The 18,307-nt window shown below is 38.8% G+C and overlaps 1 protein-coding gene across 2 annotated transcripts; it reads right to left on the reverse strand.

The window, feature by feature from the left end:
• Positions 1–549: 549 nt before the first annotated feature.
• On the reverse strand, positions 550–17,858 carry nudt22.L (nudix hydrolase 22 L homeolog). 2 transcript variants are annotated; one of them, XM_018257620.2, is made up of 6 exons: positions 17,719–17,858; positions 5,622–6,181; positions 4,418–4,525; positions 2,437–2,534; positions 1,207–1,300; positions 550–741 (listed from the first exon to the last, which is right to left on the reverse strand). In XM_018257620.2, the coding sequence occupies exons 2-6, from the start codon at positions 6,174–6,176 to the stop codon at positions 640–642; spliced, it is 957 nt and encodes a 318-aa protein (XP_018113109.1). In that variant the 5' UTR covers positions 6,177–6,181; positions 17,719–17,858; the 3' UTR covers positions 550–639. The 2 variants fall into 2 exon arrangements, with proteins under 2 accessions (XP_018113109.1, XP_018113108.1); XM_018257619.1 differs by lacking the exon at positions 17,719–17,858 and adding an exon at positions 7,247–7,434.
• Positions 17,859–18,307: the final 449 nt, after the last annotated feature.

An 18,307-nucleotide genomic window follows, 5' to 3' on the forward strand; every position in this document is an offset into this window, starting at 1 on the left:
GAAAATTTTAATTTAATATAAGCTTCCTCATACTGAAATAAGAAACTTTCTAAATACAAACAATAAAAAATTCTGTACCTTTGTGAAATAATCAAGTTTTCCTTTCCTAGCAGATGTATTAGAGCTCACACAAATAACTGATTCCAGTACAAACAAAATCTAACAACATAACTGCCTTTTGCACAAATTCTGCATGTAGAGAGACAGGATTTCTGGTGATTTTAATAGAGTGATCCCTAATACATCTTCCCGGCAAAAGGATCCCCTCTATAAAGATATATTGGATCATTCATCTGACACCCAACTCCTGAAAGAAGACATAATCAGGAGAAACAGATGCAGAGAGAGGGATAGTAAAGATAAACTTGATTATTTCAGAAACGGTGCAGAATTTTTAACTGGTTGTATTTAGAAAGTTTCTTATTTCAGTATGCTGAAGCTAATATTAATTTTTCATTTACGCGACAGTTCCCCCTTTAAGGTTCCCGAGCTTCTAATTTCTGCACAAGTGAATATTTCCACAAACAAGAACGCAGTCACACAAACGAATTTACTGAAAATGAATTTATTTTAAAAATATATATACAGATTTTGTAATCTAAAGATTAATTTAATTTAAATAGTTTGCAGGAATGTGTGTCAGGATTGTTGTTCCCGTACCAGCAGATAAAGTTTCACACATCCCTTGGCTGATGGACACAGTTCCTTCCACAACTCTGACGTTTCAAGGGACAACATTTCCTGGGGTAAGAAAGAATGAAACAGTTATACAGATGCATAAATATTAGTTACGCTTGTGAAGAACTGGCCCTAAATGCCTTTATGTAATATGTAGTAATAGTGCTAACAAGCTGGGTTGGCTTAACATACCACCGACTAGGACTGACTAGCCTCCGACCCATCCAAACCCCTCAACAGATCTTCATAAACAACTTGCAATTCAAGCCAAACCCTGCCCCTGTTGTGGTTACCTGCAGGGCTTCTATGCAGAAGTGGCAAATGCCTAGGGCACACCAGTAGGGGGGAACTGGGTGTGCATGTGGGCTGAACCAAGGTATCAAATGCAAGGGGAGGAAATCGTGGTGGTGATTGGACAATGCCTGACACTCAACTTGTTACTTGTATTCATTATGGGGAGTTTATATGGCAATCTATGAAACAATTCAACTTTTTTTGGGGGTTATATTTTCTATGTTATGTTCTTACCTCTCTGTCTATAAACATAATGTCAGTAGATTCGCTTGCCTCAGGACCTCCTTGCAGGTACCTTTCCCTTACCTCTTCAGAACTGAAACTACATCTGAAATTAAAAATAAATTAAAATAAATTTAAAAAAAAAAGACATTGTTAACTAGGATAGTAAATGTGGATGTAAATGGGTGGTTCACCTTTGAGTTAACTTTGGGTATTTTAAGCAACTTTTTTACTGGCTTGCATTAATTTATTTTTTATAGTTTCAGAATTATTTGACTCTTTCCAGCTTTCAAATGGGCGTCACTGATCCATCTGAAAAGCAAATGCTCTGTAAGGCTACAAATTTATATTGCTACTTTTTATTTCTCATCTTTCCAGTAAGGTCCTCTCCTATTCATATTCCAGTCTCTTATTTTAATCAATAAATGGTTGCTAGGGTAATTTGGACCCTAGCTACCAGACTGCATATTGAAGAGCTGCTGAATAAAAAGCTAAAGAAGGCAAAAACCACAAATAATAAAAAATTACAACCAATTGCATATTGTCTCAGAAAATCACTCTCTACATCAGTGATCCCCAACCTGTAGCTCTTGAGCAACATGTTGCTCTCCAACCCCTTGGATGTTACTCTCAGTGTACTCAAAGCAGGGGCTTATTTTTGAAATCCAGTCTTGGAACTGAGTTTTAATTGCATAAAAACAAAGTATAGTGCCTCCTGTAGGCTGCCAGCTACCAAATAGGCAATCACAGCCCTTATTTGTTACCACAGGGTACTTTTTCGTGCTTGTGTTGCTCCCCAACTCTTTTTACATTTGAATGTGGCTCATGGGTAAAAAAGGTCAGGATACCTGCTCTACATCATACTAAACGTTAACTCAAAGGAGAACAACCCCTTTTAACAGGGAGGCTAGGATTAAACGGAAATATAAAACCAGTATAGTGCCAAAGATATAGTAGCCTCTTGTTAATCACCAGGTTGCCAATGCTAACAACTTGGGTTGTACAAGAATAGCTCTCAGCAGGCAAATGTCATCTAAAGACTATGCAGTAATAACCAGAATATATTCTCAACATGTCTCTCAATATATTGGCTTTAAACAAAGCATAAACCCTATAATGATAGCACGGGTTAACCCAAGAGTTGCGCACTGTATAGCCAATAATAATGATTATGACACATGCATTGTAAGGATTATTTAAAATTACTTGTACATATACATATTAAAATATTAGTTCTACTACCTGACATAGAATTCAGCGCTAGGACGTCCGGCACTGGTGTGGTTACGAGCAATGCCAAGTAGCAATGGTTCACTCAGGCTCCACAAGGGTAAATTAACCTACATGAAAAGAAAAAAAACAAGAACACTTATAGTTGGTACTACAGTATTGGAATTGCAAATAATATTGTAAAACATACACTGACAGGTATTCACTATTGCACAAGAAGTTTAAAGATGTTTATATTTTACAGGTACAGCGTCATCATGTGGTCACAAAACTGGTGGGAGGTCGGATATCAGGCGGGTGCGGGTCGGGTTTTGTAAATGTAAATATAATACAAAACCTCTGTTTTACATTTTCAGTGGACAATAAAAATGTGTTGTAAGATCCAGAAAATTGTAGGAAAATCAGGGAAATGGGTAAAAGATAGAGATGCACCGAATCCAGCATTCGGTTTGCGATTCGGCCAGGATTCGGATTCGGCCGAATCCTTTTGCCTGGCCAAACCGAATCCGAATTTGCATATGTAAATTAGGAGCAGGTAGGGAAATCACGTTACTTTTCGTCACAAAATAGGATTTTTTTCCACTTTTTCCTTTCCTGCCCCTAATTTGCATATGCAAATTAGGATTCGGATTCAGTTCGGTATTTGGCCGAATCTTTCACCAAGGATTCGGGGATTCAACCGAATACCAAATAGTGGATTCAGTGCATCCCTAGTAAAAGAAAATTGTAAAATGCAGGGATATAAAATTAGGTGGGTTGATTGTATGCTGTTTATATTGTTATTTAATCCCCACCACATTTTAATATTTTGTAGAGCCACCTTTTGCAGAACTAACAATCTTTGGGGATATGTATCTGCTTTGCAACAGAAAGGCTGCCATGACATTTATGGTCCCTCCCCATATGGTATGTATCCAGACAGCATGCATTGTTGACCACCTTAAAGCACTGTATTAAAGGGGTTGTTCACCTTTAAATTAACTGTTAGTATGCTGTATAGAGTGATATTTTGAGACAATTTGCAATTGGTTTTCATTTTTTTATTTGCGGTTTTTGAGTTATTTAGATTTTTATTCAGCAGCTCTCCAGTTTGCAATTTCAGAAGTCTGGTTGCTAGGGTCCAAATGACCCTAGCAACCATACATTGATTTGAATAAGAGACTGGAATATGAATAGGAGAGGCCTGAATAGAAAGAGGAATAATAAAAAGTAGCAATAACAATACATTTGTAGCCTTACAGAGCATTTGTTTTTAGATGGGGCCAGTGACCACCATTTGAAAGCTGGAAAACGTCTGATAAAGAAGGCACTTAATTCAAAAACTATAAAATATAAGTAATGAAGACAAATTGAAAAGTTGTTTAGAATTGGCCATTCTATAACATACTAAAAGTTAACTTAAAGGTGAACAACCCCTTTAATGCAAAGAAGAAAACATTAGATAAAGTACTACAGGTATGGGACCTGTGATCCAGAATGCTCAGGACCAGGGGTTTTTCGGATAACAGATCTTTCTGTAATTTGGATCTTCATACCTTAAGTCTACTAGAAAATCATATAAACACTAAATAAACCCAATAGGCTGGTTTTGCTTCCAATAAGAAATAATTATATCTTATGTGGGATAAAGTACAAGGTACTGTTTTATTATTATTATTATTATAATAGAGAAAAAGGAAATCATTTAAAAAATTTTAAATTATTTGATTATAATGGAGTCTATGGGAGACATCCTTTCTGTAATTCAGAACATTCTGAATAATGGATTTATGGATAACGGATCCCATACCTGTACAACATCCAGGGCTGAAATTCTAACCTGCTACATAGGAGTGAATAGCATCATAAACAAAAGCAAGTGAAACAATGTACCTTATGTTCTACTATCAGTCACTTATATTTTATTTATTACCCTTAAATTTATATAGTGCCGACTTGTAACCACTGTAAAAAAAATTCCTTTCAAACGCTAAATGATTATCTTTTAACTCACCTCATCCCGTATCTCAGCAAGGATGGAAGAGAACAGTTCTGTAATGACCAGTTCTGGCTTCAGAACATCAAGGGATAGTTCATCTTCTGGGATGTTGGGGGCGACAGCCTGGTTTAAATGACAAAGGGCACAAATATTTTAGATGTCTCTTGGTTGTGGGGAGTAGTATTACTGCTATCTTTAAAGGACATCTTAAAGGAGAAGGAAAGCTACCAAAGCAGTTTATTGCCAATAGATTAGCCACAATAGTGCAAGCTATAACACAGCTCTAGAAGCTCTCTCTGTTTGTTTAGGATAGTAGCTGCCATATTAGCTTGATGTGACATCACTTCCTGCCTGAGTTTCTCCCTGCTCACTCATAGCTCTGGGCTCAGATTACAGCATGGGGAGGAGGGAGGGGGAAAGGGAGAGAAGAGCAAACTGAGCATGCTCAAGCCCTAGCCCTGGAGGTTTAAGCTGAAGGCAGCAAGTCTGATACAGAAGCCCATGTGTACACAATAGAAGGAAAGAAATTATGTGTTTCTTTTGACAGAGGACTCAGAGCAGCGTTACTTTGAGGGTTAATTGGTGTATTTATATAGACCTTTCTGATAAAGCTTACTTAATTTTAGCCTTTTCTTCTCCTTTAAGATCAGCAAAGTATTGGCCTAGACATGTTACACAAGATGTTGTGGGTTGTAGCACAACAAGGTTACCAAAGCTCTTTAGCAAAGATATGCGCCTCCAAAGATGCCCCAGTACCTCCCAACCTTCTTTTCTGCTGATTTACAGTACGCATTCTGGGCTTCTCTCAGTTACCTGAGCTTAGGAACCAACAAACAATATACTGTATATATATATATATATATATATATATATATATATATATATATATATATATATATATATATATATATATATATATATATATATATATATAGAGAATACTAAATTCATGATCAAAGTCCGAATAGTCATTAAAAGTGAATTCATATGCAGTAGATAAAATACAGTAAGTCAAGCAATAATCTTATTGGGGCATTCGTTCTCCCTCACAATATATACAAGGAGATTAGCATGGACTACACGGTGCTGATAAGATATATGATAATTCCTTATTGCTTAAAGGGCAAAATCAGTCTGTGAAATAGAAACATGTTTTTCCTCATTCGGAAACATAGCAGTTATTTCCACCTCTGACTCCCACATGCTTTCCCCTTCTTACCTTTGGCTCAGGATGTCCTCCTGGAATATCAAGCTGTCCTGGTGCTTCTCCAACCCTGTTGCTCCTCCTCAGCAGCACAAATCGCCCATCACTGCATTGCAAAGCAGCCCCTACTCCCAGTGGCTGGGCTAGGTAAGCCTCCGGGTCTCCATGTTCCTTCCCACCTCTCTCCTGCAATGCCTTTGCATTCCCTGACCAATTGGTGCCCAAGAAGTCTCTGTATGAGGTAAGGGCAAGATATAGAGTTAGTCCACCCTGCTCATCCATATCAGCCTCTTGCCTTATGTGGTCTCCTATTTCTCCAAGTGTGTTCTCCCTGTTGATCTTCTCTCTTTGATTCAAGTCCGCCTTTACAGAATGAAGCCTAAATTTGGCTCCATTGAAGACCCATGGCTGCTTGCGTTTGCGCTCCTCCCATTCCAGTAGAATCTGATCCTCCAAAGGTGGAGGCAGCCGGCGACGTTGATAGTGAGGCGATAGTTGGGCTTGGACTCTCCGCTGGGGGAGCCCTTCAGGAAAAGGGCTGCAGTAAAGGATGGAAATTTCTGGATCCATAGGGGCTGAGAAAGAGAAAGCATTATAAAATATATTTACACCATCGGCTAGTGCTGTTTCCATATAACATGAATTTTATTTGGGTTGGAATAAAACAAAATGATGCAAAACTAACAGATCTATGGACACTTACCTTCCTAACGGCAGGCAGGGGACCAGAAATATTTCTTGGAGTGCCACTCACAGCCCTGGGGCTCCCAAGTGGACTATCCACAATATTAGGGCTTTTATAGCCACTAAATTAGAGATTTTCTCCATCTAAGGTTGTCATCTTTTCTACAACAAAAATCCCCATAACTTTTACCAGCCAGATGGCAACCCTATCTCCATCTTTCATTGATGATATATGATTATGTATACCCCAATAATTTCCTACTGCAGTCAGTACTGACATATGGGAAACCTTTAGATAAGTTAACATCATACGTAAAGCCGATTATATAAATATATAGAGATACGTGTCTGCCACTTTCTTTCAGCAGCTCTGTTTTCACTGGATGCCCTTAAAGTAATTTGTAAAGTAATTGTTTTTCCCTATGTTCCTACGTGGTCTGCCTAGTGCAAAATGACAAGGCGCTGGGTGGCCCTGCATGTAGGATATCTGCTGGGCTGTTGGGGGAATACTAGGAATTGAATTTTCAACAGCAGTGCAAAATAGTCAGGCCTCACCTTGGCGTAGAAAAAAAGCATTTTTTGTTAATTTAAAGACCTCCTACCACATGATTTTTCTGCAAAGTCAGAAACCTTTATAAATTCCCCCAATTGCTAAAATATGGTATGAATGAATCCAGATACACATATTGTACAACATTAATTTCTTTGCAGGCATTGCAAGTACAGTGAAACCTAAATTTTACATCCCCTGATTTTAAGTTTCCCTTCATTTTACTAAGTGCCATACCAGTCCCATATAATACATTAAAGTCCCATCTTACACACTAATTACTAAGAAAATGTTCAGTGCATTAATAAACTACATATATTAGCCTGAGGCCAAGGCATGCCAGCCTCAACTGACCCACAATAGCTAGTAAAGCCCCTGTGCCAGTCCCAAGTCACAGATACAGTACCTTCACCTCTTATCCACATGGCTCGCTCTGCAGCAGTTCTGTTTCTGCCTGTGCCAATAAACTACAGTTAATCATATGGTCCTTTTATACCCCCTTTTCACACATCAATAGGAATTCAGGAACATCACTTGAGGAACCAGTGAAACCAGCCCCTCCCAGGCATGACTAATTGATGGACAGCAGGGGGTATTCTATTATTCTAATGACCCTAGTGAGTAGCAGACACATACACCCTGTGTGTTTAGGTTAATGCACAACTCACAGGAATGGCCCCAAGCATTGTTAATTTTATTGGTATTATCTACATTTGTACTCTGAAGCCTTAAGGTGGCCATAGACGTAACAATTACGTTCTTTCTTGGAAAATAACTTTCCAAGAAAGAGATTGTTCGTTTCAATACAAGTGTAGAACTGAATCGACAGATATATAGTTAGAAACAATAGAATTCTACCTGATACGATTGGTATGTTGGCCAATAGATGATGTTTCTTATCATGTGGATGTTCACAATTATGTGTGAATCTGTGTTACACAGAAATACACACACTTTAGTAAACAAACACATATATTTGCTGTGTATGAACTGATTTAGTGTTATGTGATATAGGAATCAATTCAGCTGTATAAGGTTCAACTCAAATATTAAAGGACATTTAACTCCCCCCCCACACACAAATGTAATCAGTGAACAGCCTCTTTGAAATCTTTAGATACCTGCCACTCTGGTTGTTAAAAGGTTAACAGTAAGGATGCAGCATCCCCGAAATCACTTAGAATCCCTTCTTTTCCTCTGACCCATTCTGCCCCCTCCCTCAGGAATTTCCTTTGGCTGTTGGCTCATGAGCATGCTCAGTTTTTCTCAGCTCAGATAACTACACACACCCTCCAGTCTAACAACCAATGAAGAAATAGCATTGCTGGTTCCCATAAAAACTCTAGCTAGCTGATCCTATTTTTTATTCTCCTAATCACCTCTCCTGAGCTCATCTTAACCACTACAGTGCTCAGAACTTTTTAGCAAAGTATGTTGTGCCTGTGTAAACCTGCATTCTGCACTGCATGAACTTTACAGCATACATGTCCTGTTTGCAGATGTCAATGTAATTGATGATGTCAGAGGGAAAATGGCTAACAGGTGAAAACTGCTATTTGTTTTAGGAAAATGTGATGGCGCTGGCAAATGGAGGGGGTATATGCAGTACAAATGATGTGGCTTGGGTGGGGAAGATATGCCCAACTTATATACATGGTAGGAAAATGTATATAAATGTCCTTTAAATAAGTCCTTTACTGAACTATCCAACTAGATTTTTTTTAGATAGATGCCAGATACCCACTTTAAAAGTAGTGCTTACCCATATGTATCCATTATTTATAGACAACATGGGGACATAATTTATTGCATGCAAATAATACTCCTTTACTATATATTGGCTTCATCACATTTTATTTCTTGCCATGGGTTCAGCCTGGAGATTTTCCTTTGCACACCATTACCACTAGCCCTGATATTATTTACAAAATACTTTAATGTCAACACAGCTGGCAGAGAAGTGTCCGAAAACTGTCTAAGCTGCTTTTCTATTGGTGTTTTCCAATACAAGACTGGCACAATATACCCTGTGTGGCAGGTCCGGACTGAGAATTAAAATAGGCCCTGGTATTTCAGGTACACAGAGACCCAATCAGCCCACATAGAGGCCCAAACAGCCCCCACAAGCCAACTAAATGCTGACTTTCTATGGGACCTTACAGCAGCCCCTCTGGCATTTGCCAGAACCCACAGATTGCCAGTCCGGGCCTGCTGTGTGGCATCAATGGCCCATTTTGCCATAGTTTGGCCCTATATGACAGAGATCGCCCAGCTCAAGAAAGGCATATTGGGGAAAGATCTGCTCTTTTGGTAACCTCATTATGGACAGTTTCTTCAAACAACAAAAGATAATTAAAGCAATGCTAAGTAGCTTAACTTTCAGAGACGTATCTAATTAACATGTCTGTTAATGCAAGGAAATAAGATAAACAGGTTTTGTGTTTAGCTGCACCCCCCCCACACACACACATTCAATACACAACCACTCAAAAGCCATTGCTCATAAGAATTCAGAAAAATAAAATTTTAGTCCAGCAGTTACCTAAACTCAGCTGCTACCCTCTACACTGGGTGATTTTGAGTTATATTTATTAATTATAATTATCTGTATATAATTACAGGTATGGGACCTGTTATTCAGAATGCTGGGGACCTGGGGCTTTCCACATAACAGATCTTTCCATAATTTGGATCTTTTTACCTTAATGGACGGGGAGATTAGTAGCCCAGTGACAAATCTTCTCTACTGCGGGCAACTAATCTCCCCAAATGCCTTCCCGCCGGCAAGAATTCGAAACACTTTGGATTTCCAAAGTTGCCTCACAAGGAAATTTTGGGCAACTTCAGAAATTCGTATTCTTCCTGGCGGGAAGGCATTTGGGGAGATTAGTCGCCCGGAGTAGGGGAGATTTGTTGCTGGAAAACTAATCTCCCCATGTGCCACCACCCAAACTCTACTAGATAATCATATAAACATTAAATAAACCCAATTGGCTGGTTTTGCCTCCAATAAGGATTAATTATATCTTAGTTTAGATCAAGTACAAGACAGTGTTTTATTATTACAGAGAAAAAGGAAATCATTTCTAAAAATTTGGATTATTTGGATAAAATGGTGTCTATGGGAGACAGCCTTTCTGTAATTCAGCACTTTCTGGATAATAGGTTTCTGGATAACGGATCCCATACCTGTAACTGTACTATAACATTTATCATTAGGTTTATAGTCTGTTATAAGTCTGTGGAGCATTTTGCTGACAAGCTGTAGATCACACAGGCATAAAAATCACCAAGTATGCGCCATAGCCCTAAATATAATACAGGCATGGGATCCATTATCTGGAAATCCGTTATTCAAATTATGGAAAGGCCATCTCCCATAGTGTTCATTTTATCCAAATTTTTTAAAATTATTTCCATTTTCTCTGTAAAAATAAAACAGTACTTGTTCCTAAAGATGATATAATTAAAGGAGACCCATCACCCCAAAAAATTATTCAAAATCCTATTTTATCACATTAGTCAAGCAAAATTGACTTTAATTACACTGTATAAATTATTTGAATCTTGTTTCCTTCAGTCTGGGAATTCAAAATGATAGCAAGCAGGCAGCAGCCATTTTGTGGACACTGTTTTTAAGGAAAGCCTTGCATCATCTCAGAATCTTGTTTGTGCACCATAATAGGGGACCCAATGCCCATTCCCATGCTCTGGCTACACAATTAAATGGTAAAGAGAATGGGGGAATGTGTGGAAAGTGGGCCTCTATGCCTATGGCATAGAGGAGGGGCAGACAATATTTGATTGACAGCTGAGATTTTTAAATGAGTTTACAACAGCTATGAATGCTTTAATAAAAAATAGAAATTGGGTTTCATGTTTAATTTGAAAAGGACTTTTATCATACAGATTTTTGTGTCTGGGTGACAGGTCCACTTTAATCCTTATTGGAAGCAAAACCAGCCGACTGGGTTTATTGAATGTTTACATGTTTATTTAATGTTTACATTGTCTAGCAGCCTTATTGTATTAAGGTCCATAACAAAAAGATCCATTATTTGGAAAACCCCAGGTCCTGGACATTCTGGATAACACCTGTTCAGCATTGTTTGAAACTGATTTATATTTTTTGCATTTTCCTATTGTACCACAGATCAAACCAAACCCCATATTAAGCATGCCTGTGGGGCAAAAACCAAAATGGAAGAAGGCAAAATAAAGGGTCTAGACAGGGAAAGACTTTAGGTAGGAACCTTAAAGGGATTAGCATATCTATGTGACTGTATCATGAATAAATGGCTAGAAAACCTAAGTACAGTATTTGCTCTTGTTAGACCATCCATTACTTAATAATAACACGTGAGCCACTACAGATGCTCATGGGGTAGAAAGGGGGTTCTTTAAGAGTAATAATATTATTTATTGCTTTCCAAATCAGATTAAGTTGCACTATGTAGATTTATAGAAAGGTTCAATGTGTATCCCATGAACAGCTCTGGATGATAAGACCCTCAGCATCTTTAGTAAGAAACTGGAATTGGGAATTGCATACCTCCTAACTGTCCTGTTTTTCATGGCGCAGTCCCGAATTCGACAGCTCAACTCACAGTCCCAGTATTGTTACTGAAATATCCCAACTTTTCTCTTTTATCTCCTGCACTGAACAGCCAAAAAAAAGATACAATGTTTCTAACTTAAAGCGATACTGTCATGTTTTTTTCCAAAACATATCGGTTAATAGTGCTGCTCAAGCAGAATTCTGCACTGAAATCTGTTTTTCAAAAGAGCAAACATATTTTTGTATATTTAATTTTGAAATCTAACATGGGGCTAGACATATTGTCGGTTTCCCAGGTGCCCCAGACATGTGATTTGTGCTCTGATAAACTTCAGTCACTCTTTACTGCTGCACTGCAAGTTGGAGTAATATCATCCCCCTCCCCAGCAGCCCATCAGCAGAACAATGGGAAGGTAAGCAGATAACAGCTTCCTGACAGATATAAGAACAGCACTTAATAGTAAAAACCGATGTCCCACTGTGACTCCTTTAGTTACATTGAGTAGGAGAAACAATAGTCAGAAAGCAGTTCCATAGTGCTGCACTGGCTCTTTCTGAAAGCACATGACCAGGCAAAATGACCTGAGATGGCTGCCTACACACCAATATTACAACTACAAAAACTACACTTGTTGGGTTAGGAATGACATTTTACATGGTAGAGTGAATTATTTGCAGTGTAAACTAGAAATAAAAATGACACCATAAAAAGCATGACAGAATCCCTTTAAAGTGCAGCAAACAGAATCCATGATGCCGACATACGTGTAAAAGCACCATCATGCCGGTACCATAGACTCAATGCTTCTGGGTTGCTTTTATGATCAGTGCTGTGCCGGGTGTTTGGGTGTTGGGCACCTTTGTACAGCCACTAAACAGTTAAAAGTACGCAATCCTCAATATAGCAAAACAGGTGCAGCATTTTGCAGTAAGCAAATATCTTTGATCAGTCTAGCACACATACTAATGAAAGTGAATGTCTGGTTGTTATGGGTTGCTGCACTAGTACACTGTATGCAATTCTCTTTTGTACCTCTCTGCAGTGTTCAATCATAGTAAAGGAAAATTCCATTACGGGGCAGCTGAAAACTGCACAAACCTCATCATATATAATGGCACAAAATCTCTATGTATTAGTATGTATGTATGTAAATAGCATTATTCCTATTGTTCCCTGTTCTCTATTGTTCCTGGCACAACCATTGTTCCTGTGCAGACACTCTGTCCCTTTCTATTGGATTTGTACATGAATGCTAATTATATGTTGGCCAACCTAAAATGCTTTCATTTAGCACATGTAAAGGGTGCCGGGCAGCACCTTCTTTCTTTTATCCCTGAATCCTTCATGAAAGATTTGGCCGAACCAAATCTGAATTTGCATATGCAAATTAAGGATCGGAGGGGAAGATTTTTTTTTACATGTTTTGTGATAAAAAGTTACATGCTTTCCCTTCCTGCCCCTAATTTGCATATGCAAACTAGGATTTGTATCCACCTGGCATGAGGATTCGGCCGAATCCAACTGAAAAAGGCTGAATCCTGGCATTACCCCAGCAGTCCATAAAAACAAAACCTAATTTTGCTCAACTTGAAGGAACATGTCTGCATTTAGTAAAATTACACTGTTAGTTACAAAGAAACTTTTAGTTACAAAGTTTGTACAAAATTACAGGTGTCTCTTCCAGAAAACACAATCTCCCATTTGACAATCACTGAATATAATTAATCAGGAATAGTGTATTTATTTATCTGCTAAACTGCGTGAGGAGCAAGATCTTCCATCATCTCTCTGTGTACGAACGAAACCCATTGTTTTCTAAAGAGTTTATCTGTGCGATTTCTCCTTTTTCAAAATGAATAGCTGCCTCCATTTCTACATGGCAGCTTATCCATATTATTTATATAAACTATAGTAGTGGTTCTGAAGCAAACACACCAGTTTTACCAGTGTAGGACTATGGCTCATTATATTTTAATTACGTTAAAGCTGGCCATAGATGTTGAGATTTTTAAAAGATCAGATCCTTATAGTGAGACAACGATTTTCTCGGAACGATCGTACGAATTGACCATCAACTAAAAAGACCAATTTGCCAGGAAAACAAAGGGGAGCTGCCTGCTTGGCCCTGCAAACATAGATAGATTGCACTGGGACCGACAAAGATTTTTTTGGCCTGGCCGATCAATTTCCTGACAGATGTCGGGCGAAAAATCGCAAGATTTACGATCGTTCGAATCCCGCTAACTGCACGATAATTTCGAAGGATTGGTCGGACTTCCCTAAAATTGGTCCTTTGGCAAGAAGAATCGTCGCGTCTATCGGGAGCTTAAAACATTCTTTTTTTTTTTTTTTTTTTGGTGATGACATTCATTCCTGTCACTACACATGGGAGAGATATGGGTGTCATTAGCCTTTGAACACTGCTGCTGGGTGCTACCTGTGGGTGGCTAAATAAAACAATGAAAGAGATAAGAAGGCTTAGCTGATACAAAGTAAATATATGCATAGTAACAAGCATAAGAAACAAGAGTACTTAATTCTGCAATTATCCCACCAGACCACTGACCCTCAGCAACAGATCTTGTGGTAATGGCAATGTGTCTTGATATGCAGTACATATAGGAAGGAAGGAAATATGGCCTGCATGCCAGGTTATCAGGGGATTATAGTGTATTTTTAAGGGGTTCTTGATCTCCTCAGCAATGTTTTCTACCTATTTACACTGCCTAAAGCAATTGTACTTGCCATTGGGTAAAGGGATATAACAACTGGCAGCTTTCAAATCTAAATAAAGCAATTCTCTGTAAGGCGACATTTATTATTATTGCTACTTTTTTTTTTATTACTCATCTTTCTATTCAGGCCCTCTCCTATTCATATTCCAGCCTCTTATTCAAATCACTGTATGGTCGCCATGATAATTTAGACCCTAGCAACCAAATTACTGAAATGACAAACTGAATAAAATGCTAAATAACTCAAAAACCAGAAACAATAAAAAATCACTCTCTACATCATACTAAACGTTAGCTGGAAGGTAAACAACCTCTTTAAACACATAAAGTGTGCAAGGAAATGTCTTATGCTACCAGTGATAGGGCTGATTACTGGGTTAATGAGATAGATAATCAGGGCTAATTCCAGCTGTATCCCTGCACACCAGGTTATAAGTCTAAGTTTATCTATTATTGTCATTATGAAATAAGTAAGTGTCCTTTACCTTTAGAGCCTACAGAGCCTGCAGGATGCACAATTGCACGTATCCATTCTATGTATTACAGTGTAACAGCAAATCAATATACCGAGTACTCTTGCACCTCTGTTATCAATAAAAATAAGAAAAAGTATTACTTGTATTTATTCCAGCTAATACCCAGAAATTGTTTAGAACTGGTAAAATATGGAATACCAACAATAATGCACAAAAATGTATTCACATCCTTATGCAGTAATTCTATTTGATTTGCTCATTTCCTTCTTCATTCTTTTAGGTTTCTGCATAAGATGGTTACCAGAATTTACCCCCCTGGAAAACCTAAAATCAGGGTTCTAGACAGCCAACAATATCTTCCTTAAAGGGATACTGTCATGGGAATTTTTTTTCCAAAAGGAATCAGTTAATAGTGCTGCTCCAGCAGAATTCTGCACTGGAATCCATTTCTCAAAAGAGCAAACAGATTTTTTTTATATTCAATTTTGAAATCCGACATGGGGCTAGACATTTTGTCAATTTCCCAGCTGCCCCTGGTCATGTGACTTGTGCCTGCACTTTAGGAGAGAAATGCTTTCTGGCAGGCTGCTGTTTTTCTTCTCAATGTAACTGAATGTGTCTCAGTGGGACATGGGTTTTTACTATTGAGTGTTATTCTTAGATCTACCAGGCCGCTGTTATCTTGTGTTAGGGAGCTGCTATCTGGTTACCTTCCCATTGTTCTTTTGTTAGGCTGCTGGGGGGGAAAGGAAGGGGGGTGATATCACTCCAACTTGCAGTACAGCAGTAAAGAGTGATTGAAGTTTATCAGAGCATAAGTCACATGACGTGGGGCAGCTGGGAAATTGACAATATGTCTAGCCCCATGTCATATTTCAAAGCTGAATATAAAAAAATCTGTTAGCTCTTTTGAGAAATGGATTTCACTGCAGAATTCTGCTGGAGCAGCACTATTAACTGATTCATTTTGAAAAATTTTTTTTTCCCATGACAGTATCCCTTTAAGGTGGCCATAGACACACAGATCCTATCGTACGAATCGAGGATTCGTGCGATTTTCGGATCGTGTGTGGCGTGTGCCGACATCTTTCATCCGGCGGAGAAAGGTCGTTTGGTCAGGTTTGATTTTGACCCGACCGATCCCGCCGGAGCGCATACGGCCGAACAATCGGATTACCCCCGATATAGCCATGCTTGTTAAAGGCATATAGGCGAAAGATCCGTTCGTTTGGCGATGTTGCCAAACGAGCGGATCTTTGCGTCTATGGCCACCTTTAGTCCTACAGGCAACACAGTAACTATTGAAAAGTGTGCTGCCTTTCGGACTAAAGAAAATTTCGCTAGATATAAATTTTCCATTTCCCTTAGTCCTACAGGTAGCACACTTTTCATTAGTTACTGTGCTGCCTTTCGGACTAAAGAAAAAGAAAATGTCAGCAAGTATAGATTTTTTCTTTCTCCAAGAGCAGTTGGATCTGTATTTTAGGGCTCTTAAAATAAGAACCATTTTTCAACAACTCCACCATTATAATTTCTGTCTTTTTTTTTAACTGTAACTTTGAATTCAAACCTGAGCTGCCATCAGGATGGGAAAGTGAGGTGCCCAGTTGGAAGCCCGGTGATAGAACAGGGTGCAGAATATGAGCTACAAAGGGCTGATTCATGGGCCATAAATGGGGCAAACAAGTGGGTGAGGATTGGGCTTGGCCTGGCATGCAATTCAAATGGTTCATTGGAGCCTGTTCTACTAATTTGACTTGGCAATGTGCCTTAAATTGGTTTCGGCTTTGAGTTAACTTTTAGTGTGATGGTTTTTATGTTATTTAGCTTTGTATTCAGCAGCTCTTCAGTTTGCAATTTAACCTAGCAACCATGCTTTGATTTGAATAAGGGACTTGACTATGAATAGTAGAGGCCTGAATATAAAGAGCAATAAAAATAGCAATATCAATAAACGTGTAGCCTTACAGAATATTTGTTTTTTTAGATGGGGTCAGTGACCCCCATTTGAAAGCTGGAAAGAGTCAGAAGAAGGCGGCAAATAATTCAAAAACTATAACAAATAAATAATGAAGGCCTATTAAAAAGGTGCTTAGAATTAGCCTTTCTATAACATGCTAAAAGTTACTTTAAAGGGTGAACCACCCATTTAAAGGGGAAGTAAAGTCTAAAATAGAATAGGGCTAGAAATGCTGTATTTTGTATACATAACATAAACATGAATTTACTGCACCACAAGCTAATAAAACAAATGATTTATGCTTTCAAAGTTGGCCACAGGGGGTCACCATCTTGTAACTTTGTTAAACATCTTTGCAAGACCAAGACTGTGCACATGCTCAGTGTGGTCTGGGCTGCTTAGGGATCATCATAAATGATCAAAACAGCACAAGTCAAATAATATCTCCCAGAAGCAGATACAGCGAGACTGATTAAAAATCAGAATAGGCAGACTGCACTGGGTCCTGTGTTGTCATGTAATCTAATGTGGCTTTTATAGTTTTTGTATTGTTCAAACTGTCTACAACTCTGCAGAACCAGTGGCTGCAGCAAAATAATCCTCCAAATTAGAATCCCAGTTTATCTGTTTAAATCTGGCTCCATGATCTTTGTCCCTGCAGCTGGAGTTGGAAACAGTAAAGGGGATGTAAAGCAAAAATAAAATCCAAAACAAATCTCTACACAGTCGCTGACTGCTCTACAGGGAAACAAAGCTGCTTGAGTTCTGCACTGCTGGGAAGTAAGGCGGGGGCTCCCCGTGCTGTTCATCAATATGATTGTTTCCCTGATGGCTGTACGGTTCAGGTTGCAGGAAGGAGGGAGGATGGAGTCTTTTCTGGACACCCCGTTTTCTGCTAATCTAAATGTCCCCTTTACAATGACATTGCATTGGAGAGCGGTGACAGAAAATAAAAGCTCATTTCTATACATGAGAGCCTTTATATTGCAGTTGGTCTTTTTTAAACAAACAAGGAAGTATAAAAGGAAACATTTCCAGTGGTAGAAAGCCGGAGCTGCAATTAGAGACAGTCGGCAGCTTGGCATTTGTGATAAACACATAAACACAGCTTATTCACTATAAGAAACAAAGATCTTCATTTCTCTTACCGGTAAGGGGCCCAGTTCCAGATCACCTGCTACCATTGGTTAGTGGTGCCGGCCTCCAAGCCACCTCACAGCCAACCGGAACCCGCCTACAAGTTACGTCAGCGACGATTGCATATGTGACAGCAGACGTGAAGGTTAGTGGGTTATTAATTTGCTTTACGCCCCCTCCACAAAGCAATAGTTTAGTCCGCTCTCAGCACTAATGCATAGCTTTCAGAACTCTCCCATGTTCGCGGCGTCCGTCTATCTATCCCGTGGCTTTATATTTGCTGCAATACAGCTGCTTGCCCTTTTTCAGTCAGTGTTTGGGTACTGCCAAATACCTGACAATTTGTAGACGGTCCCTAACTGAGCTGCTGTTTAGCTACACAGCCACTCCCCTTCCTGCACTGCTCTGTGGCTTTCATCCGGTCCCTCTATGCATTCTGGGAATGTCTAGATTCATATTGGCTTCTCTGTGTTGGGTCAGTTTCAGTCAGTCATGTATTTGCACCAAGCACCCTAGTATTGTAAAATACAAAGTGTATAATGTGCTAATATCCCTCTATTCTAATGTAATACTGTTTTGATATACACAGGCACCTTATAT

The sequence above is a fragment of the Xenopus laevis genome, chromosome 4L, assembly GCF_017654675.1.
Source record: "Xenopus laevis strain J_2021 chromosome 4L, Xenopus_laevis_v10.1, whole genome shotgun sequence".
Classification (NCBI taxonomy): Eukaryota; Metazoa; Chordata; class Amphibia; order Anura; family Pipidae; genus Xenopus; species Xenopus laevis.

What these genes read in the sequence shown, in the direction of transcription:
- nudt22.L (XM_018257619.1), bottom strand. An exon ending in GAGGACATCCTGAGCCAAAG is followed by an intron (nt 4,526 to 5,621) that starts GTAAGAAGGGGA and finishes CATTTAAACCAG; the next exon opens with GCTGTCGCCCCCAACATCCC. An exon ending in AGCGCTGAATTCTATGTCAG is followed by an intron (nt 1,301 to 2,436) that starts GTAGTAGAACTA and finishes TTTTAATTTCAG; the next exon opens with ATGTAGTTTCAGTTCTGAAG.